The sequence below is a fragment of the Lepidothrix coronata genome, unplaced genomic scaffold (assembly GCF_001604755.1).
Source record: "Lepidothrix coronata isolate B3197 unplaced genomic scaffold, Lepidothrix_coronata-1.0 Scaffold152, whole genome shotgun sequence".
NCBI classification, from domain to species: Eukaryota; Metazoa; Chordata; class Aves; order Passeriformes; family Pipridae; genus Lepidothrix; species Lepidothrix coronata.
The window spans coordinates 108,172-132,331 of NW_016690332.1; the positions used below are offsets into that span (position 1 = coordinate 108,172).

General features: G+C 38.7%; 1 protein-coding gene across 2 annotated transcripts in view; it reads left to right on the forward strand.

Moving 5' to 3' along the window:
- Positions 1–24,160, forward strand: part of PHLPP1 (PH domain and leucine rich repeat protein phosphatase 1) — a 132,887-nt gene that overhangs the window by 69,375 nt on the left and 39,352 nt on the right. For both annotated transcript variants that reach the window (XM_017828774.1, XM_017828773.1), the window contains exons 2-4: positions 2,340–2,536; positions 4,525–4,650; positions 16,866–17,032. In XM_017828774.1, coding sequence (XP_017684263.1) covers positions 2,340–2,536; positions 4,525–4,650; positions 16,866–17,032 — 490 coding nt within the window. The remainder of the gene's footprint in view (positions 1–2,339; positions 2,537–4,524; positions 4,651–16,865; positions 17,033–24,160) is intronic.

Below are 24,160 nucleotides of genomic sequence, written 5' to 3' on the forward strand. Positions count from 1 at the left end.
CTTGTACTCTGCTATCCACCACAATCCTGAAGAACTTTGGAGCTTTGGTGTTTTCCAGGACACAGTTCTGCCCATATTAAGTGCAAATTATGCCCTTTGTTCCTGGATGGGTAAAGTTGCATTAGGCTGTGGTGAAATGCTAAATGAGCTTGTCTTCCCAATGGATCGAGATTATGCCTTGCAGTCCTAAGGGATTCAGTCAGCAGTGGGTTGTGCTTTTCCAGTGAAGTTAGCACAGTCAGAAACAGACCCTGGAAGATGATCATAAAACATAATTTTTGAGGTGAAACTGCCCACACCCCTGACAACTATTCCTTGTACAACCGTGCTATTAATATTTACCAGGCACGTTTTACTTCATTACAGAGATTTGATTGTGTCTGTGTGGTTAATTCTTTAATCAGTGCTCTACGGCATGAAACCCGTTGTTCTGCACAAGCTACTTAAATTATCAGTTACGTTAAGAACCAAATGTTTCATATTCCAAATGTAATGTTTGATTCAGCTTTTGTATTTGTTAAGGCTGAGTTGCTCTAATTTACTCACTTGTGTTCCCTATCAGTCATCTTGTAGCTTTGCAGAATGGATGTCCCCTACTTCCCTCTATTCTGTTGGGCAAAGAGTTTTTCCACAGCTCCTGTGGTTGGATATGAATTTGCTTGGCAATGAAATTACTGCTTTCTTGGAGCACCTCTTTTTGTATTTGATGTTGATACCTTGTGGGCATTAAAGTTTGTCTTTCAGCTTCAAGCAACAGCAATGTTCCTGCAGATCCAAACCGGCAGACTTCGGTAGCCTAAATGCTAGTGTTTATTAGAGCAGAGCAAGGCTTGAGGGTAACTATGCCAAGTGTTAGCTCATTAAATTGGCAGGAAGATTCATGAAGGCTGCTTTTAAAGATAAGGACAAAAATTGGCGCAGGCTAAGCGGGGGTGAGAGAATGGCAGTGGGTAGGGCATGTGGTAGGTGTCTTCTATCTTTCCGTAGATAATTTGAAGGCAAGAGCAGACTCATTGAGACAAATGAGCTGTCATGCAAGCAGGAATAATAGCAAGTTGAAGTAATAGTGTGCAGTGCTTGTCACTGCTGGAGTTCAGCTGGCACTGGTCTGAAATACCAGCGTTAGAAGATAGGATCAACTCTGCTTTTCTGGAATCCTAACTAGTTATTAATTCTGTGTATTTAAGAATTTTGGTAAGCGCTAGTGGAAGAAAATGGGTGATTTATCTTTTATCGTGATGGGGAAGCTACTTGGAATTAACATAGCCTTTAGTTTGTTTATCCAGGGGAGATACCTCCGCAAGTTTCACCAACACCAGTGTTCGTACATAAATTTGAACTGGTTTAACCTGAACGTGATTAGCTCTTGACTCTGTTTGCAAAAGACTTAGTGTATTTGGATGATTCAGATCTGGGCTGGACTGTTTAGGGTTTGATAGAGTAAGCTGATATAGATAAATACCTCAGATAAGAATGAGTAAATTATGCTTCTTCCTGTTTACATCCTAAAAGAACATGGTTCTGTTAGAGCAGAGATGAGAGATACTTGTCTTTGTGTTGCCATTGCTCATGATGCTTTTCTATAGAATAGAATCTTATTAATAGATTAGATTAGTAGAGTCTGAGACATTTTAAGTAATTTAACAGATTTGGCCTAATTGGTAGTTATGCTAATAATCTAAATTATTATAAATAGTAAATTAATTGTAATACAGACAAAAGAACTTCACACTTTCTGAAGCTCTACTCAGACCAAAGCAGGGTCTTTGAGGGTTTCATCTAGGTTGCACCTGCTTACATTGTGGCTGAGTGTACAACCTCTGCTGTGGGGTTTGGACTGAGCGGGGTGGACTGGGGAAAGTAGGAACTGAATTCTTTGGGAGGCTATTGAAGCTATTCAAACCATAACCTGAAGTATAGCCAGAAGAGACATGGAAGTGAAAAGATACAGTTCAGCATGCAGTACATCACCCTCTTCTGCAGTTACCAAGCAGGCAATGTGAACTCAGCAGTAACCAATTACTTACTGTTGTGGATGAACATTTAATTTCTCTCCATAGAGAAGACCGGTACCATTAATTGGTACTTCTGTGACTATTGCAGATTATTTAATATGATCTACTCTTCATGATACCAACCTGTCATATACCTCTCCCTCTGAAAGAAGTCTGTACTGAAGCTGATATTAAATTACCTGCTTGCATGGTTTTGAAGCTGTGTTTCATTTGTTACACTGCAGTTTGTAACCTGAAAATTTGCTGATAAAGTCTCAGGATGACTTGAAGTGAAAGAGGCAAAGATTTTCTGTGATTAAGTGGTTGCTTTTGTTTCTATTTCAGGAAAGCCCCACAGCATTGGCAGCTCCGAACGGATTCAGCTCTCAGGAATGTACAATGTTCGAAAAGGGAAAATACATTTGCCAGTCAACAGATGGACAAGACGCCAAGCTATCCTTTGTGGAACATGCCTAATTGTCTCATCAGTAAAAGAAAGCCAGACTGGAAAGATGCATGTCCTCCCTTTAATTGGTGGAAAAGTAAGATATTTTATTTTATGTATTTGCTTTGTTAACCCCTATCTCTTTACGCAGAGAAGATTGAATTCAATTAGGATTATTCTGACCCCTCAAAAGCTTGTTTCTGTGAATGGGATTTTCAAAGTATATGAATGGCTTTTGATTATGGTCAGTCATATTCAACAATTTTGGATGTTTGAATTAAAGCAATGAAGTAATGGATGCACAATCAATTTCTTTTTCTTGTGTGCAATGTTAGGTGTTTTATATGTGCAATAGCACACAGCTAAAGGATACATGCAGCTCTGTTGTGTATGATCTATGCCACACCTCTTCATCCAAGTTTTATCCATGCTGCATTACTCTTAAGGTCTGAAAATTAACCAGTAAGAGTGCGGGCTTATTTTGAACGTTGGGGAGTTTTGAGTGTTCAGCACTGTATGAGTACTGGTGTGTTGTAAGCTGACAGCAACAAACATTTTTACTTGTGAAAAGCTGAAACTGGACTTTTTTCTGATTGATTACATCTGAAACCCAGGAGTTCCCAAATGAACAAAAGGAAATTTTTTTTCACTCTGACAGTGACTGAGTACTGACACAGGTTACCCAGAGGGGTGATGAATTCTTCATGACCCCTGGAGATATTTAAAAACCGGATGGGCAACTGTCTGTAGGTGGCCCTGCTTGAGCAGAGGACCTCTACAGATCCCACCTTAACCATGCTGTGATGCTGTGAAACTGTAGTGAAGACAGTAAGATTACATTACTATTTCAACGTAAACAGTGTTTCAGGACACTACTATTTGGCTTGTTTAGCCAAGGTAATTGGGAAGAGAATCATTAGCTTGAGGATTAATTTACACCTGAAGTAATCTTCCTTTACTTCACATAAAGATAAGTTGAATTCTGAAGAGTTATTGGGAGAGGAACAAGCTTCACAATATTATGTATGCAGACTAGAGTTGATTTATTAATATTCCATACTAGCAATGTGAAAAGTAGTGCTGCCTTCTAAGAGCTGTTTTTCCTGTCTCCTTTCATGATTCTTCACATGATTCTTCAACTCTTCCCTGGAGATAATGAAGCAGAGACATTGTCCTCTTTTAGCAAGTGTGTGAACTCCTGACAGTGAATTGTATTCCTGACCGTAGGATGCTGGAGAGGACGGGATTCAGGTTGCCATTGGCCCTCCCTTTGCGATGGAAAATATATATATTTTTGAATTTGAAAAGGGAAAAGGTTGTGTACTCTTTTTAATTGCTTAACATGGAATTTCTAAGTTGCTTTTGCACAGAAATACCTTATGTGATGTAAAACATGCAGACTGTTAAGGAGAAAGTTGACAACAAATTTTAAAAGAAAAGGATAATTAAGCTCAGAAAAATGTACTGAGGGCTTCTGCTGACAAAGCTTGGGAGGAGGATGCTTGGCACAGAACTAAGTGTTTTTTAAATTATTGCTCAAAAAATATTCTTCCTCAACCCCATAAATACTCTACACTTCCTGGTTTGCAAAGGCTTTCCAGAATGCTGTGCTGAGACATGAAGACCATAAGTTGTGTGGGACTTCTCGTGTATGGTAGCAGAATGATGTATTCTGGGTGTTTTTTAGCAAGTTGAGAAATGCCAAAGAATTTAATTGGGCTGTAAGAGAAGCATTTTGTTAAGCTTGTTTTTAATAACCAGAACTATAAATTGTATTTTTTTTAGGTTGCATAAAAACAGCCTTAGATGTGTTTCACTGGCCAACCTTTTATGGTGTTCAGTCTCTATTAAAATGTTGACGTTCTTGGTGGTTTTCTCCTTTAGTTTCGTTGTCCTTCTGTTCTCGTTTCTTGCCTGTGTAGATTTGTGAAGATTTGACAGCCGAGATCCAGCTTGAGTGTTTGAGATGGTTAGTCCAGCTCTACTTGATGAGCTCTTCTTGGGCACACTTTAACTTTGCCCTGGGCAGTTCTGCAAAGAGGCTTTTGATTATTGTTGACTAACAGTTTTGTGTTTCTGCTGTAGGTGGAAGAAGTGAAAAAGCACCAGCACTGTTTAGCATTTAGCTCCTCTGGACCTCAAAGCCAGACCTACTACATTTGTTTTGATAACTTCACTGAATATCTGCGATGGCTGCGACAAGCATCAAAGGTGAGAACAGTCCTGTCTCCTTCCTGAAAGGGATGTTCATAGAGTTTCCCCCCAGTTCAGTCTTCTCCATGCAGCTTTACATTCCCTCTTCTGGGTTGACTGTCATGAACTGCTGTTGCTGCTGTTAGTGTTGCACAAAATTACTCAATTTGAGAGCTCTTGGTAACAACAGTAGGGAGGTGAATTTTTCTGCATTTACACTGAGACTTCTTTCTACCATGGTTGTGTAAGCAAAGTGCTGTCCTGAACTTCTTCCCTCTTCTCCCAGCTGGATGGATCTAGTGAGATCATTAGAACAAAAAGGATGATAAATATAACTGTCAGAATTTCAGTTTAAAAAGCTTTACTTCAGTGTTATTAAAACCTAAAATAGTGTCAGATTTTTTTTAAAGTCATTCCTTACACAGAACCTAAATATTAAATTGCTAGAATTAAGAATTTTTTTCCTGCTTAGAAATGTTGCTGAATCTCTTTAGGTTTATAACTGGGGTTTTTTTTAATAACCTATAAGCAATAATTTTCTGTCAGTGAAAAAAGGTTACTAACTAAAATCTTTGTAAAGCAAATTTTATACTGTACTTAAAGCACAATTAATTATGAGAATTTAGGACCTGCATTATTTCATTTGACTCTTCAGTTCCACTTTGTGTTGTTGAAAGGTTGTTTTTGCAGTTACCTATTTTCTCTCTTAATCCCTGCTACCTTTTTGATAAATCCTCTCCAAAGTAACTGGCATATCTTGAACCATTATATTTTCATATTTTTTTACCATGTGAGTTCTTCTGCTGTGCTGTCAGCATTCTCTCTTTTGTTTTCCAGTTGGGCCTAAACTGTTCTTTAGTTTTATGCTTGATAGGACTGTCCATGCTCTTTACTATGTTAAAGCAACTTAGTTTTATGTAGTAATACTTAGAGGTATTCACACTAGATCTGTTTTGTCTTTTTAGATTTCAGTAATGTGTTATCCAGCCTATTGCCAGTGATAGAGCCTCGGCTGTGGTCTTTTTTAAGAGGTTTGATTTTCTTTGAGTAGTAACGAATGCGCCTCCCAACACAGGCATCATTTAAAATGTCTTTTAAGGTGTTTTTTTTTCTAGTGAGTTTTAAAATTCTTTTTAAAGAAGCTGTTCAGGCGTATCTGCTTAGGTCTGTTAAGCCTCAAGGTAAAAATCCCCAAGGCATGTTTTATGAGACGGTGAGCCACGGTCTGTCAGGTTTTTGAGTTCTTGCTGCTTTGTGGCTCTCTCTGGGACAGTAGTGCCCTTTCATCTCAAGAGGGTTTGACATCAGATAAATGAAAGGCAAATCTAATGAGTGAGGAAAACAGTGGAAAACAATGAACTTCAGAAGCAGAGAAAAATGGCCAGAAACCCCCTCTGAATTACTGGCAGCATAAGCTTGTTCTGTGCCATGCTGTGCTTCTCTCTTTCTGGTTCACCCAAATGACTAACAGCATCGGGATGATAGCCAGCATGAGAACATATCCCCATGCACTCATGATAACCTCCCATTTTTCTTATGTAAGAGTAGAAAGAAAATACATAGTTTCAAGTGTTTTTTCAGACTATCAGAACTGAAGAAACTTGCTATGCTATTCTTTTAGTTGGTAAAACGTGCTTTGAGGAAAAAAAATTGCTTTTTTGATGTGTGGAGTTTCTATCCTTAGACTGAAAAACACAGACAAGCATTGACAGTATGCAAGGCAGTCCTGTGGGAAGTGCTGCACAGCAACACTGTTTCTGAAGAATAGAAACAAGTAAACTAGTAATGCTGCAAAAGCAACTCAAATGTCCTCCAGCTGATGCTGTTTGTGTCCAAGTGCTTAGGTGTTAGGTGCAACCCATCTGATTTACATGTATAGGTGAATGAGAAAAAGTTTCATCTTCAGCTCTGTAGTTCAGGCAAGCTGACATTCTCATGCTGGGAAAAAACCCAACATTTATATGAGGTATTCTGCCTCAGGTGTTTAGAAACTACTCAAGTTCAAAACTGTTAAAATATTACTGCTAACCAAGAAAATACTGTGTAAAGCACTGTGTTTCTAAAGGCAAGCAAATTTAGGAAGGGAGATGATATGGCTCTCAAACAGTGAGCTTCTGGTTGCTCATTAGGGGCTAGGTCACATGATGCCTACAGATTCTTCTTTAGTTCTGGTTTTGTATATAGTACTTGCACCTTTGTGAGTTGTTATGAATATTTAAGACTGTATTTTAAATATAGATGTTGTTTAATGGCACTTGTTTTGAAAGCAACATTTGTGCTAACTTACGTTCAGGGGTAGTTTTTCTGCAGTCCTTCATGTTCCCAGTGTGTGCTACTGGAAACTGAGGGTTCTGATACTTACTAGTGTAATGAAAGCTTTAATTATAAATTTTAATGCAGAAGGAAATCCCTGGTAAAATATTTCATTAAAATTGTTGAGTTCAGTTTTTAACTATGAAAAAATATTCATATCTGTCTTCTGTATTCTTCAAAAGAGCTAGAAGATGATGTTATTTCAACTTTTAAATAACAAGCTCCATCTTGAAAGGAGACTTTGCGAAGAATGCTTGCTCTGCAGTCTTTACCCCCACAGAATATTGGCAATGTTGACTTTTTTAGCGGTGTTTCAGAATGAGACAAATCCTAATGCATCACTCCTGCAATAAATATGTGTATGCTAAAGAAGATTTGAATGCATGTTTGCAGAGGCTTGGTTTCAATTTAATTACAAATGGGCATCACTTCTGTTGTCAGATTCATTCTAACAGTGAAATCTATTATAGCCAAGATATCTCTCGTGCTCTGCCCCAGTAAATTTTTGGAAGGAATTTGTGAATAGATATTAGAATTAGTTTTCTTGTATGTGTGTGTTCTGAGCTGAACAGAACTCCTGTTTTCAGGACAGACTGGAATTATTGCACAAATACTGACCTAAATATTGAACTTGGTGACATACTTATCCCAAATAGGTCACTTTTAGATATGCTGATTTAGCCTCAAACAGAATATTTTTAAAAGCTGGAAATGTGTCTTGTTCGTTAATATTGGTAGTTCTGTACTACAGTTCAATTCTTTCCTTTTACTTTCCAAAAACTGGAGTCCTAATTAGGGAAGCTCAAAAGGAAAACAACAACAACAGATTTGGTCCTTTGTGATCTAATGCTTTCGTTCTGTTGCCAAATGTTGAAAAATAAGCTTATGCAACTGGGAGGGGGAGCAGAGGGGAAAGAAAGGAACATTTTCATGGCTTTAAAGAATTTTGTCTGCATAAAGTTGTCATGATGGTTCTGGAACTGGCACAATTACTTGCAGAGCAAATCTGCCACTATTTGCTACTTGAATGTCAAATGCAGAAGGACAGGACAAAGCATGTGCAGATAACAGTGAGGAGAATATGGTGAGGGCTTTCCCCATTTGCAAAAGCTAAAAAGCTACACTGTTAATGTAGAAGAGAGAGAGGTGTTTGTGTAAGGTGTTATGGAGTGGTGGAACTTGTTGTGAGCTTGTATTTGGGATGTGGTGGCAAGCTCCTGCTGTTTGACACTTCTAACAGCTAAAGCTAAACATTTTTCAATATATGAAATGGCTGTTGTAAGTGTTGACTGCGACTATGACATGACATGTTTCGTGACATGAGTAGTTTGGCTGGAGTGAAAAAAGCTTAGCAGTCCTCCATGTTCCAAGGCATAGAGTTAAAATGGCATGTCGGTTTCTGCCTAAGAAACTCAGTATTGCAGAGTTTAAGCCAGGACATATTACCAAATTCCATCTTCTTCAAATAGAGTGTGCCACTGGGCATGCCGAGACGGGTTATCTGACCCCGCAGGACTTCTCCCCTCTCGGCTGGAGGAGAGCGGGAAGTGTGTCGACAGCTTCATGCTACAATTATTTCCTGCTTTAGTGCTCAGTTCAACAGGGCAGGTGGAGGAAGAGAGGCAATGAGAGACGAGGCCTATAAATAATGCATGGCTACCTCATGTAAGCTGCCTGTGCATGGCTGCACCATACATGTAGGTAGGTAGAGATGTACAGGCACACAGCCCTATGTGTCTGCACACCACTGACTGCATCCAGGTGGAGTTGGACATCTGTGACTGTAGGGACATCATGTTTAGTGGGGAATACGTTGTTGTGTGGGGCTTAAGTGCCTATACACAAAGAACCCTCCTGTTTAAAATGCAAGGAATATTCAGAAAGAGGTCCTTGGTTTAAAACCTACCAAACATCAGAGTTTTCTCCTGGGAGCCTTTGTATTTTCCCCTCCCTGTTTCAGTCACCTTTGTCTTCAAGTCTGCAGTGGAAGTGTGTGGTGTTCCAGACAACCCTACCCTGCTGTGAAAAGAGAAAAACTAAATTATGATGTCAGCGTACATTATGTTTAAAAAGTGCTAAAAATAGCACAAATAGCAAATTTAAGGGAGAATGGTGTACTGCCATATTGGCCTTACTCCTTTTGTGTCAGTGCAGAATGTTCTTTTCATACATTTATTTGCACTGTGAAACTAGCAGAAAATAAGAATATATTTGAATTTAGTTTATACTATACAAGTAAGTTATACAAGAGCCTCCACAGCTGTAATCTATCTTTCCTCAACTTATATACAGATCTACCTAAAGCAGCAGTGCAGTTTCTAGCTTTTTTTTTTTCCTCCAAAGTTATCTGGTTCTGACCATCTGCCTCAGTCTTCTGGTTGTTTTTTTTGGTACAAGTTTGACAATTGTGTTCAGAAACTGTTATGAAAGGTGAGTATGAACTCTATAAAGAGGACAAAGCTGATCTGTGATTCTAGTAACGGGATTTTTATTTCTGGTGAGGAGGAAATGTTTGAGTCCTGACCACACTCTTGGTGTTACAGACCACACTTATATAAATAAATTCTATAGAAATTAGAAATCAATTCTTGAACTTGATTGCAGTTCTGCAAATACATTTCCAAAATGGGAGACTAAGATGATTAGCTTGTGCATTTGTTTTACTGGAATGGTGCTGAGGAAATGCAGTGAGCAACAACTGAGCATTACTGCTAAAGATGTACCTGCTTTTCAGCTGTGCTTCATCTGCCTTTGAGACAGGGAAAGATAATCAACCACGAGACTGCTTTTTCCTTTAGCACAGAAGATTCTCTCATTAACTAAAATGATGGGTAATAAGTCATATGCACTTCTGCATATAACTTCATCTTTATTTCAGATACTATCAGATATTAACGTCTGACTTTCCCGTATCAGCCATGGTTAACAAGGAAAAGCTGTGTGAGAAAGTTCCACACCAGCTTCATTGTGGAACACAGATTTGCAGAGCTTTTTAATACAAAATACAGCCTCCAGTCTATTAAGAAGGTTTGAAGCCACTAGTGTCATGGTTAAATTGGCCCTACATTGTATTTGCCTTGGCATGTCTCCTAGGTGATTGACCTGTTTCATATGTGTTTCTAAATACTATAATGAGCTGTAAGGTCTTTACAGAGTTCATTGTTGCAGTGATTTGTATTACCAAACCTCAGTTGTCTCTAAAGGCATTAAGGACAGGCATTTCTAATGTTTGTCAAAACCAGTTCAGAATACCTTTTTTCCAAAGCCTTGACCACAGAGCAGCACCAATGATGAGCGTAGCGAAAAATGATATGCAAGGGTAAAGTAGTTTATTTTAAATTATTTGGGTTGCTGCTTGTTACAGTGCTGCCAGTTCATAGTTTTGAGTCACTGGATGCACTGTCTCCTCTTCAGGTATCTGTTTAGCCTTGTAAGCAAAGGATAACCTTCTTGTGGAGGAACACTATGGAGAACTTTACCCTAGTTTCCACACAATCTGAATTTCTAGATTAGTATTTTTATTTTTACCTTTGGCTGTTGGTTATCGACTTTGGTCATTCTATAGAGAACAGCCTTGTGCAACAAACAGACTATTTGTGGTGCAGTTAGGAGTTTCTGATGTTTTCTTTTAGCTTTATAATCTTAGTCCATGTGTTTGAATGTGCAATTGTGATTCTGGGCTGCCGTGCTTGTGTGTGTTGGGGACAGTTTGGAGGTCAGGGACGTGCTGGCTTTTGAGAAGGTGATCATGCAGTAGTTGGTTTGTTTCTTGTGCCACTTGTGCTTGGAGGCTTGAAAATGAGTCTCTAGTCTAGTATGACCTAAAAATGAGTTTAGTATACCAGCAACAACAGTGGCATCTTTTGAAAATAGCCTTTAACCAAGGCTTGTTTTCTTTGAGGATAACTATTCAGGGTTTTTTACACTTGCAAGACTAAGCAGCACCATTAGCCTATTGCAAAAGTTGATTCAACATCTAATGAAGAAAAGAGAACCCTGAAAGGATTTCTAATTTTTCTGGGAGTGAGGGGCTTTTTTTACTTACAGGAAACATGGTGACTCTAAGTTTAGTACAAGGAAACCATTTTTTCCTCTAATACCATCAAATGACAATATTGAGATAATACTTTCTCTAAAAATAGATCCCTAAAAATAAACCCACAACTTCCTTTTGGCGGTGATTACAAGTATTCAAACATAAACAAACCTCTGGTTTCCACGTGGAACTTGACTTCCTTTTCTCTGTGTGTGAAAAATCTTGGGACACTGAATTTCATGTCAATGAAATTTTTTCTGGACTTCTATCACTAAAGGTAAAGGAGCGCAACTTCTGGTTAATCCCTTCTGCATTTCCCCCTCTCCATATTAGTTTGTTAATACTATTTTCAGTTACGTTTTTAGAGGTTTGCACAAGGGCTAAAGGTAGAAGTGAGCTATTTCGGCATGCTATGTAAAACTTTGTTCAGAGATACGGAGAGCAGAACAGGGACAACTTAAATAATATTTGAGCCCCTGAGTCTTGCTGTCATGAGGTGTTTGTACCAGAGGCTTTTGGGTGCATCAGCTGCAGAGGAGAGATGGGGTGAGAGGTGTGTGCCCTGTGAATGCTGCTGCCATGCTGGCATGTGCTCCTGCCCTCTGTCTTAGTAGGCAATTACTACTCTTACCTATGGCATTGCCTGTTGGATTTGGGAATCTGGGTGATGTGCTTTCAAGCCTCTGCTGGGTTTTATATTGTCTATGTGAGCCCTTAGCTTGAGTTATCATGCATCTAATTTAACTTCTAAAAGAAAACAAGAAGAAGAGGCCAGAAAAGCCAGTACTGTACCTTTTCACCCTTGGGTCGCACCAGTTTCAAAAGTTGTGATTTAAAATGGAAAGATGTGACTTTAAAGAAAAAGCAAACATTTTTATTCCTTTTCCCCCAGCCTCCTTTGTTTTTGGCATTAGCTTGTTTACCAGTCTGAGCAGTTCCTCAGCTTTTGGCTGTGGCTAAGGGCACCAGTGTGTTTCCTGGCTGTGGAATTCAGCTCAGCAGAGGGAGGCCTCTCTGCTGAGTGGGGCTTTGATGTTTGAATAGAAAGGAGGATTAGGATTTGAAGGCTAGTTCTGAGGTGAGGAGAACCTGTTTGCTCTAAATTAGTTTAGATATTTCAAGCCAGTGTATCACTGTTTAGTTAAGCCTTATGCAGGCATTGGTGGGATGTGCTAATTATCAAACTGTTTAGAAACAAATCCTAAAGGAGAAAGATTACACTGCCTTTGCATTAGCATGTCTACAGCAGGTATAATTTAACATTGTCAACTCAGTTCAAACAGACTGGGAATTTGGCTGCCTGTACAGTGTGGGCTGTTTAGTTATTTTGTCTTCTGTTGAAGTCCTAAGCAGTAATTTCTTATCTGAATAGAGCTATACAGAATGGGTTCACTGTAAACAGGAAAAAGACATAATTACATTGGTTTAAATTCACACCACAGGTCACACCAAAAGATGTCCTTGTGTAAACAAGGCTTGTGTTTGTCCGTACAGCTGGGTTCAGCTGTACCCATTGCTGACATCCATTGTCAGCAACAGATCATTTTTGTAGTATAGCCAAGGCTTTGAAACAAAGACGATAATCAGTCTTGTTGCATAGCTTGGTGACAGAGGTGTCATTATACTGATGGACAAAGCAAAGTGGTGTTTTAGCCCTGTGTAGCAAGAAGCAGCAAGAATATTGGTTGGCGCAAGTATTTTTCTGTATTTTTGTTGCCAGCTGCTAAAGATTTACTGTGAACTCATACCATACTTTCACAAGTCTTGAAATATTGTTTCCTTTTTAAATATAATAACTAAAAAAATTAAAATCAAAACACCTTGATGAACCTTTTTTATTTAAAGTACTTCTAGCTTTCTTGAATTGTTGTTTATACTTGTAAATACTACTGTGACACAAGTAACAGATGTTTAAAAGTGAGTTTTCATATTTGGGAGACTCCTAGTTCTTTGGCACGTGTGCAACTCTTAGATGGGGAGGAGCAGAAGGCATACTGCCCAAAGGAGGGAGAGCGCTCTTCGGCAGCATTATTTGTTGTGATATTCACAGAACAAAGCTGTATTTCATTGCTGCTGGGGGAAAATTAAAAGCACGATGACAGCTTTTTGGTGTTTGCAATGGATAGATCCAGGGCTCTTTGTAGTACATGTGCTATAGTTGCATACCACTTCTTCAAAACTTCATTTCAGTTTGACGTACTCATATGGAGACTGAAAAAAATAACTTATAACATGGTAGGACCAGGGTGCATAACAGAGGTTGCAACAGGAACTGGGACAAAAAAAACCCTTACCGTTGGAATTTGTGGTTTGATGTGCAAAGTTGAATGTGGCCTTATCCCGTTACTGTTCCTCTGGGATTCCAATGGAGGACATTGCAACACAGTGATTGACTGTAAAGTGCTTAAAAATCGTATCCAGCAAATGGAGAAGCAGTGTATTTCATGTTGTTCTTTTATATTTTTTGATGAATAAACATCTTAACTGAGAAGTAGGCTTTAAAAAGTACAAGATCTTGCTTTCTGTTCGAGCTACACTGTTGTCAAACCATTGTCTGTCTTGCTTCTCCGGCAAAGATGGGCATTGATTCTACAGCTCATGCTGTAGCTACTGTAACTGAGAGATTGTCCTACACCATTTTCAAGAAGGGCATTGCCCCAGCCTTTTCCTCAATGTTGTTATACTAGAAGTGCAACAGTGGTTTCATGTGAAATAAGTGTTAAGGATGTATGCAGTTTAGGATATGATAAGAAGGGTTTAGTTTGGGCAATGGTTTCTTCTGCCTGGTGAGTTGTGAACTTGTGCTACTTGTGGTTTTATAATTTATACGTATGTAAAGCATATCAAACAGCTATACTTAAAAGTTTTCCAGAAGAAAACACCAAGCAAACCATAACAAGTGCTTAATGCGGGCTCCATGTGTATCTGGAAAGCCTTTTACTCTAGCAGTGCTACCATACTAACTCTCTTCACTGTTTCTGTTGAAGCATAGGTCTGTTGAACCCAGCCCAGATAACTTGTTGAGGTATTTATTTACAGCAGAATGTCTTGGGTTTGTTTGTTTCTTTCTTTCTTTCTTTCAGTGGAAACCCTACTTTCTGCAAATAATGTCCGTTTCTCCAGATGCTTTTTATTCTTTGAATGTGAGGGATATTCTACTCAGATTTTCTTGCCCTTTATCAGCTTATCTTTACGGTGATTTCCCAGTGAGTCAGGGAAACCCAGTACTTTATTAAAAAACTCTATCACCTTTTAGAAAAAAGTCTTTGCTCTTAATAAACAATAGCAAACACATGCACAGTTTTGGTGCACGTAAGTCAATTGAAGACAATTGCAAGATTGAAATATCCCTTTGTTGTTTAAAAACAATGTAGTTTCAGAATTTCAATATTCAACTTCAACTAGTGAAAGTTTCTGATAGGTGAATGAAAGAAAGTATTATTAAGATGATGTTCTCCTTTGTCGCTCTTCTTTGTTTTTCATCTTGTTCTATTCTACAGGAATTTGTTATAGAGCAGTATTGAGCAATAAGAAGAGCAAAGTCTATCCCTGCCTGTGAGAATAACTGTGTGTTTATATGAGCCTATCTTGTAACAATTCACAAGTTGGTTCTTAGAGTACTGTTTGGTAACAAGAAGACTTTGATAAAATTACAGTTGATTCCAGAACTAACACCTTTTAAAATGTGTTTTTACCTTTTACAATTATCTCTCTGGTAGAGGCATCATTCAGTATTTGTCAATTACATGAAAATATTAATTAAATTCTTTGCATTAGAGCGTTCCTTAAAAAAAAGGTAACCAAAAAATAACCAGAACATACAACCTGTAAAAAACAAAACTACCTTGAACTAGATTCATTTCACAGGGCTTGATGATTTTGAGAAATTATTTGCCTCCTTTTTTAAGGCAACAGTATAATTTGGATATTTGATTTTGTTTGGTTGTGTTGTCATGATTCAACACTCAGAGTTACCAGTTCTGGAACTTCAGATATTTTTAGAGTAACATGCCTTGTTAAGCACTGCTGGGTTGCTTATTGCTGTTCAGACCACTTATTCCAAAAAAGTAGTTGGAGCAACAGTGTATATAAGCATTACACCTGAAACTAAACATTCTCCTTTTTAATTTAATGGGTGTCAGCACTTTTTCATCTCTTTTGTTTTCAGTGTGATGAGAACTGTACCATACTGGGCAGATTCTGGCACTGTGAACAGCAGACTGAATACCTAGCGTTTAGAAATTACTTCTCAGTATAGCCTATGAATAATTTTTGTCTCATACTACAAGGGGAAGAAAAATAGTAGCTACAGTAACAAAAGGACTGAACTAATTGAGTAACAAAAATTCAAGCATTTTAATAGATGTGGGAGGACTGGATTACTAACAGTCGCATTGGAGAAAAACGCTGCACCGTCTGTTCCTCTGGAAGCTTATTGCTATGTGTTTATAATAGCAACCACTTATCCTGAGGCCTGTGTACCTTGCATTGGGCAAGAAAAAAATATTCTGTGGCCTGCCTTTCAGTGGCAAGCTTCTTCACTTAACGTCTGTAAAACTCAATGCCTCTAGTTTCAGGGTATTCTGTGGCAAGGGTTGTGTCTCTGCCCAGAAGGTTGAGTGGTGTCTCCTTCATCAGAGTTGAGAAGCTCTTATGTCGCTAGGCATTGATTATGAGTTTTGGCGTGGTTTTCCTATTTTTGCCCCTTAGAAGTAGTGCTTGTACATCCAGAATCCCAGCATGAGAGACCAGTAAAAGTGCCAATGACAAAATGAAACAATAGCTTCTTTTGGAGTGAGCAGCTGACAGAACATGTAACCATTTGAGCACTGCTTGTGCAGTCCTGGAAGTCTAAACTAGTGGTGGTTTGCTTCTCCTTCTTCGAGTTAAGCCATGCCTGCTCCAAAAATGCCTCTCCTAGCATTTGACTCCTCCTTCCCCACTATTCCCATACCATCTCCACATCCTCCTTGTGTTACTGTGTGGTGGGCTTTGTCATATAGCTAGCTCCACAACACTACTTTATGAAAAGATATTTTTAATAATATTGGACAGAAAAATATAAGAATTCTGAATTGCAGTCTTGGGTTTGGTTTTGGTTTTTCTTTGGCAATTTTTTTTTTTTTAAAGTCTAGTAAATTAGTAAAGCAGCAGGATGTAGTTCACTCATGTATCCTAGAGATTTGATAAGGGGCAGAGTTGTTGTTACTTGAGGTAGTTGCCTATAGGTCTTTTTGGAATGATGCTCTACTCTACATAGTGCTAGGTGGTGTGATTTTTTTAGCCTCTAGAGATGGTGTTTGTTTTACCTCCCCCTTTCTAGAAAATAATGTTAAACCTCCAAATCTCAGTTTTGTTTGTGTCACATTTATATCACTCCTAAACGAGTCTTCTAATTTACTGAGAAGAGTGCTCTGTGCTTTGATGCTGCCGTTGTGATGGTTTTTTTCTCCAGTAAGATGTAAAGGGGATAACTCTTTTCTTCAGCCATCCGCTCTCGACCCTTGAAACCAAGACAGGGTGATGACTGCCAAGCAAAGGACTAAAATAAAGTTTATGTCAAATATCGTATTTTTTTTCTGGTTGTAAAGTATCGCATGACTTCATTGATGAAAATTAATCCATTTCACTTATTACAGTTTGACAAGGCTTTGTGCTTCTTCTCCTGCTAGCCATCTGTGGATCAGTGGTTTATTGCACTGAGGCCGAGCAAGTGATCATGGCATAACTTGCAGCAATTATGTGCACTGTGTTAGATCAGCTATGTATGCTGACACTGACTTCTGCTGTGTTTAAAAACAGTTTATCTTGTACTGGTAGGGATGAGGGAAATCTTCTAGTTTTATTACAGTATTAACATATTGGTGTTGTAATTGACTTCCAGGTTGCATCACAACGCATAAGCTCAGTGGATCTTTCATGCTGCAGCCTGGAGCACCTGCCTGCCAACCTGTTTTATAGCCAAGACCTCACTCATCTCAATTTAAAACAGAACTTCCTGAGGCTAAACCCCAGCCCATCCACAAGTAGAGCGCTTAGTGAATTACAGAGGTAAGTGGTTCTACTGGTCTTCCTCTGTCCTTGGAGCTATGATCTGCAGGAACTTTCCTAAAAATCACTACGTCCTCTTGTGGAACATTGGCCTGACTGTAATGCTTCAGAAATTGGTTAACTTTGTGTGTTAGAAACAGACTTGCTTTCATAAGAAACTTAATGTTTTTCTTGTAAATAGGAGCATGTTTTCAATCCAAAATGCAGTTTTCAGAATGTGGTTTTATCTGCTGAGGCCAACCTGTAGTTCTTCAGCCTTTGACTCATGTGAGTGAATATGAGTTGGTGAGCTGCCCATCAAAGGGAGGCATTCTAGGTAGGATCAGTACTACGTGTGACTAAGTGAAGAAGTTTTTTGTTATCCCTCAAGCAAAGAAAGCCCTGATTTCATACATTCAGCCTGGTTCCTGTCCTCTTTCTACTTTGCTCAGTCCTAGTTCTTTTTTCTTAGTAACTGTCTCCTTCCAGTTGTTCTTTCCACTGCAGCTCATCCAAGATGTAACAAATGGGTAGACAGCAGCATGAGTGGTGATCTGAATGATTTAATGTATGTGTTCTGTGGAATCAGCAGGCTTTCTGTATTCAGAAAGATGAATGTTTTCCATACTGAATAGAAAACTGTGATTTTAATTTCAGTGGTAACTGAATTGCAGAGTACCTCAGGATTGTATTTGTGGATGGTCCTGTTCAAACAAAATGTTTTAAACCACATCTCTAAATCCCTTCCTCTTTGAAAAACAACTGAAAAATACAAGATGGATTATGTGGGCTGTTATATTTTTATATAATTCCAATTTTGTTCTGGGAAAACAAAAAAATTGGCATAATGGAAGATGAATGAACCCAGCAAGTCTGCTTCACAAACAAAGCAGGCAGTGATTCCAAGAGCTTAGGAACACAGTCTGGAGAGGAATACTGACTGGATTAAATGTTCTGTGAATGTCAGTATAGGTCTCCAGATAGCAAGTGCAATTTTAGCATACATTAGGTGGTGAACGTGGAGAAATATCGAATGCCTTATATTTTAATGACTTTTTATAATTTTTCCTTTTTAAATATCAGGAAGCGTAGAGGAGATACTTGATTATATTTTGTCCATGTACCTACAGCTAGTTCTCTTTGGGATTAGAAAGCATTGATAAGTATTGTGATGGGCAATATTCATTCTCTGTTCAATGTTCTCTTGGTACTGCAGTTGTAGGAACACAACTTAATAAACTGTTAAAATTTTTCTCACTAACATGAGCCTGAACGTATAAGAGTGAAGAAGTTCAGGTGACTAAATAAAACTCTCCTGTTTTCTGAGATTCTGCATGAGGAAAATCTGGAGAAGTGGAATATACCTGAGGTGGTGCAGAACTGATTTTGAGCTGTGATTCTTCTGTGAGCTGGTCCTATTCTGTCAGCGAGTAATAGGCTTCTCTGCCTCCATTGCTTTGAGCTTGTCAAGAAGGCACGAGGAAGGTCTGTGAATTCCTGGAGAAAAAAAATAAATTATTAGTGAGGTTACATGGCACTGTTTTGGTGGATCAGAATCAGTGCCTCAGGAACTCCTGCCCCTTGGTGCTGACCTTTCCTTTGCCACTGCTGATGTCCTCCAGCCTTATCTTCATGCAGCACAGGTGGCATCACCCGGACAGTGAGTAGCTGGAAGCTACTGCCACTGTTCCCATTGCTGTGCCAGTGGAAAGGGTTGAGTGGAAACCCCTGCTGAGGTTTAAGAAAAGTGGTGCCCCATCAGTTGTCTTATGCCTCCCAACAGCAGCAAAAGCATGAGCCTGGCCCTGGAATGTACTCCCAAGCAGTTTTTCTTCCTGCCCTAAGAAACACAGTACTGGCTTTCCCTTGGAGTGGGAAAACTTGAGTTTTATTTGTGTTGCCAAAAATCTTTGAGCCAGCTCGACTGCTACTGTAAGACTGCTTTTCTGCAGTGAATAAGCACACAGATATAGAGCAAGAGGGGAGCACCGTGTCTTTTTGAAATTACTAGTAAATCCCAGTATCAGAACATGTGCAAAGTGAAGAGAAGCTCAGTCATTCCTGTGAACACAAGTTTTGTCTGACTTTTTTTCTCTTTAATTCAATTTCATAAAAACATTTTCAGATCCTTTTAGGTGTTACATAAGGTAAAACTTCACCGAATAAACAAAAAGTCTTTTTTTGCTAACTCATGTTGTTTTGAACCATTGCAAAGCAAGTACAAAATCTCTGCTGTTCTGATTTGGTGCTGTTGGCTTTTATACCAAATTCTCATTTGCTAAATTGCAGCTGCATACCGGGCACGGCACCAGTGAATCAAATGTAAAGGTATTTAAGGCTCCAAAATAGCCGTGTTTTCACATGTTGTGAACAAATGCATTGTAGTCTGCAACTTCCTTGTGAGAGGGAAGAGAAGGGGCAGGCACTGATCTCTTCTCTGTGGTGACCAGTGACAGGACCCAAGGGAATGGCCTGAAGTTGTGTCAGGGGAGGTTTAGGTAGAATATTAGAAAAAGGTTCTTTACCCAGACGGTGTTTGGGCACTGGAACAGTCTCCCCAGGGAAGTGATCACAGTACCAAGCCTGGCAGAGTTCAAGAAGCATTTGGATGATTCTCTCAGGCACATAGTATGACTGTTGGGAATGGTCCTGTGGAGGGCTAAGGGTTGGACTTGATGATTCTTGTGGGTCCTTTCCAACTCAGCATATTCTGTGATTGTGATTGGCATTTATATACCTACCCTTCCTGGTACAGTGTTCGATTAAAATCTGGTTACCAAAGCAGTCTAGGAAAATTTGTCTTGCTAAGCAGCTCTTGGTGCTAGTTCCTTTTAATAAATCACTCTAGGTGGTAATTTAACGAATGCTCATGAAGGCTGAATTTTAAAACAAGTATGTCAAAGACACAAGAAAATACCAACTTTTCAGCAATGCACTGAGTAGGTTTGCAAGCAGCTGAGTCATAGTAATGAGATGCTGACATATGCACTGTCTTGGTGGGTACTGTCAGTAATGTATTGCAGAAAAAAATAATTTTATTTCTGTTTATGCAGTTACTTCTTTCATTTCTTAAAATAATATAATTTATTGCATTTCCAAATAAAATGTTTAGTCCTGCGAAATACATGGTATGTGAAGGTGTGCAGAGGTGTAGATGCACTTTGTTTGTGGTAGCTTCACTTCGACTTGCTTTACTGTGCACTCAAACCCATTTTGTTGCTGTAGATGCTCTACAACTGTGAAGTTGCAACTGTCTGAATGTTGAAAGGTATATACAGCTACCTCTATTTTTCTGCTGCTTATCAGGGAATACATATTTCATACTATGTATACAAATAAACTATCTGAAAATGCATCTGTGCTGAAAAAAGCAGCAAATGTTGGTACTTGTTCTCCCTCACAAAACTTTTTTTTAAAATTATAGGAAAGGATGTCTCTTTTGAAGAAGAGAGGAGATTCCCCAGTTGAAATGCTGACAAGAGTTCAGGCTTGCAGACTTGCTAATTTTGCAGAGTACTGTTGCTCTAGGTTTGAAGCAAATGAATAAACCGTAGTCTTTATTTGCTGCTGCTCTGCTTCACCAGGCTGAGCGTGCTTTATGTTTATACATAATTGTTTTAGTCAGTGCTCTTGGAAAAAGTGGTTGGCATCAATAACACTGTTTGCTTGTTAATATTGAAAAGTAAGTTGTCGGTATGTGGTTTTTTAATGTATGACTGCTTCAGATTTAAAAGAAAAAAAAGAAAAAGAAGAAAAGGGGGATATAATAAGGCAGAAAGTTGTTTTAACAATAAATAAAATTGTGCTTGCCAGTTTTATCTAAAGAACGATTTGTTATTCTGATTGTGGTTGTTAATCGTTAACAGTGATTATATGGATTTTTACCCTAAGATCGGTTGGTAGCTTTTCTCTCCCAGAGCCTCTTTAGACATGAGCTGCCTTCTCTGGCATCTCAGCTGAAACTCTTTGGGTCTAGTGACAGTAATTTGAAGTTGCATCTGTAGGTTATGAGAAGGCCACAGGACTCTGAATTACCGATGCAAGTGTTTCTGAAATCCCTTGCAACTCCAACTGTTTGTCTGAAAACCCAGGATTTCAGGAATCCTCAAGCTGAGACCTCCTTACAAACCCACTGTGTATTACGTAGGTAATTGAAAATATAATCTTTGTTCCAAGAACGCTTGGACAGTGAGGGGGAACCAGTATTAGCGACCTAAGTAGTATGAACCCAGCAGGCAGGGTTGCTAGAAGTTGATCTTAGCTTGTCCCTAGAGATTGAGGAGCAGGGAAGAAAGTCTCCAGCCTGCCACTTCATTGGCCTCAGAGTGCATTGAAGCTACTCCTTGTGATTATTGCTTTTATTTTATGAACCTGAGGTTAGTGAAGAAAATCGGATGGGTTAATGACATGTCAAATATACATCTTCCCCCTTGTCAGGCCCCACAGGGCACTACCAATAGATGGGAAAGATTTGAGCTTTCTTTCTTTTTTTTTTTTTTTTAAGGTTTTTTGTTGGGTTGGGGGTGGATGTGTTTGTTTGTTTACTGTCTTTTGTTGTTTATTTGTTGTTTTGGTTTGTTTAGTTTTTTTGTAGGATTCAGATGTTATTTAAATGAACCCGGCTAATGTGTGAAGCATGCAAAGAATGGAGTGCCATTGCACGCTTCATGGTGCGGGAAGATGTTGGGAGCTTTCTCTCACACTCTGTTGGTCTTGGAGCCGAGGAACCTTACATTTATACTAGCTTCTCACCTTTCACTCAAATCAAATACTGAAGCATAGCCATCTAAGCAGTAGGGCAAGAAGGAGAAGTTGGCATGTTATTGGCAACCTAGGTCTGCTAATAACAAACAGAGGTCTACTAGTAACAAACCCCATCCAGTGTTTGCTATATTCTGATGCTACACTTATTTTCTCATCTCTGTATCTTTGGAATATTTTTTTTTATATTTATAATGCTAAAGATGGCACTTGGAATTTGTTGTTTATGTAACTTCACTGCTTATGTTTTATTCAGCTTGTAAAGACATTGACAGAAGAGTTTGGTTTTGTTAGAGAAAACCTTTCTTTTCAATTCTTCTTGACTGTGTTCTACTTAACTCCTGTGTATCTTTCTGATTTCAAGAAAGGTACCCTCATGTGAACACCCAGAAAAGTCAGTGACATTTGATTAAAGAAAAATTCAATTGTAAAATTAAGTCTACAAATCACTAAGTGGGGAAGATTGCAAAATTGGTTTAACATCGGAAACACATTGAATTTTTTTTTTTATTTTTATTTTTAAATTGGAACAGTGAACTTAATAGTAGCATGAGAAAAATAAATTGCAGTAAGATATATGCTGTAAAATAGCATTTTTAAAAATAGTGTAGTCTAAAAGCAGAAATTATACTTATTAATTTGATTCACTTTAATGGAACTATAAGGCTAAGTGCAGCAACATCTCTTCCAAATAATATTTCAACAAGTAGTGAACATATTTATGGAATCCATTTACTGTGTATCAGTCTACGTTTTATTTGTCTACTGCTTTCTGATGTGGCTTCCAAAGTAAGGGTTTTCTTCTCATGTATTTATGTTTCAGTTTGGAAGCCCACCCCTAGCTAAAGCTTTTGCATTTCAGTTCTAAATCTCCCGTGTAGAGAATGAGAATATATTTTCACTTTTTTACCTAGGAATTTTGTCCTTCCTCTGAGGACAGTCTTTCTCCCCATATGAAGCAGTGTGTGCTAGGTATGCACAGAAGTTGAGAACTGCAGAGTAGAGTGTAGGCTCAGATTATTTCCGGTAACAAAACATACCTTTTGTTTTCTTGTCTTTATGGTACTTTTACCAGCTACATAATATAATAAAAGCTTTATTGTTGTATTACATTTGGAGGTAGTCTGAATTTGGCTGTGATTATTTGTATATTTTTAAAAATATCCGCCTAGATTTAAGATTATTCCTTTTTGTGTAGTGCAGTCTCTTTTCCTTTTTTTTTTTTAATACAAGTGTGCAAGTAGATGGGAGGAATATCACAATGATATGATTGGGTGTGTTAGCATAAAGGGTAGTGAAGATACCAGAATTACAGCTATCAATCTGCTTTTTCCTCTCTTTTGCTTTTTCCCCCATAGAGTTTAAGAAAGGAAGAAGGAAATAAAAAATGAGAGAAACTGTTTTCATTTATTCATTTAGCTACTTGAGAAACTGATAATTAATGGGTAAATTTGTTCAAGTTTCTTCTGAGTTGACCAGAATCAATCTTTGTCCTCAACTAAGTGACTCTCTTTCCTGAGATGGACTTTACTCCATGTGTTTTTGTGTGGTGTGATGTGAGCCACTTCATGTCTGGATGAACAGGAGTCCTGTCCAGAGAAACGGAGTGGTAAACAGCAGAACTCCTCCTTTCTCCTCTTCATATCGAAGACTTTTCTGTGCCCAAGGTGGGGATGGCTGCTGTTGACCATAGTTAGGCAAAACCTTCACCTGCAAGCGTTCAGGTGAACTCCCTAGTTGTTGCAGAAACAGTCAACCTCTATTCAGTTGCCACGACAAGTTTAGCAGGGCAAGAGGGCTGGAATAGTTCATTTTAATTGTCTTACTAATTTAAGGCTTTTACAATGACACCTTTTGGGAAGGGAAATGCTAAGACAGTATTTCTGGCACTAGGCTAACTGCTCCCTTAGGCAATAAGGCCATGGATGAGGAATCAGACGCAGCTGCAAAAAGGGAATAAGTTGCACCTTTTATTTCCGAGGAGGAAATTGGTGTGACAGTTTTTTATGGAAACTCTTCATGATTAAGTTAGTGGCCAAAGTAGCAGGTGTTCAAGAAGGTGGCAAATGCTAGTTCAGTTCCAAAACTTGTTACAGCACTGCTAGGTAAATGCCATCGCTCTGTTCAGAAATGGTGCTGAAGCTGAGGGATGCTTGTGTTGCTGCTTTAAAATGTAACCACAGCATAGTCATGAAACAGCCCACGTACTGGAGATAACATTGGAGAAGTGATTGTTTTCATCAGACTGTCCCTTATGAAACCATGTCTTCTCTTTTAGGTGTAGTAAAATACTACTTTTTAATTGTTTTTGGTAGGGGGCCTCTGGTGGTCTAGTGGTTAGGGTGCAGGACTCTCACCGCTGCGACCCGGGTTCGATTCCCAGCCCCC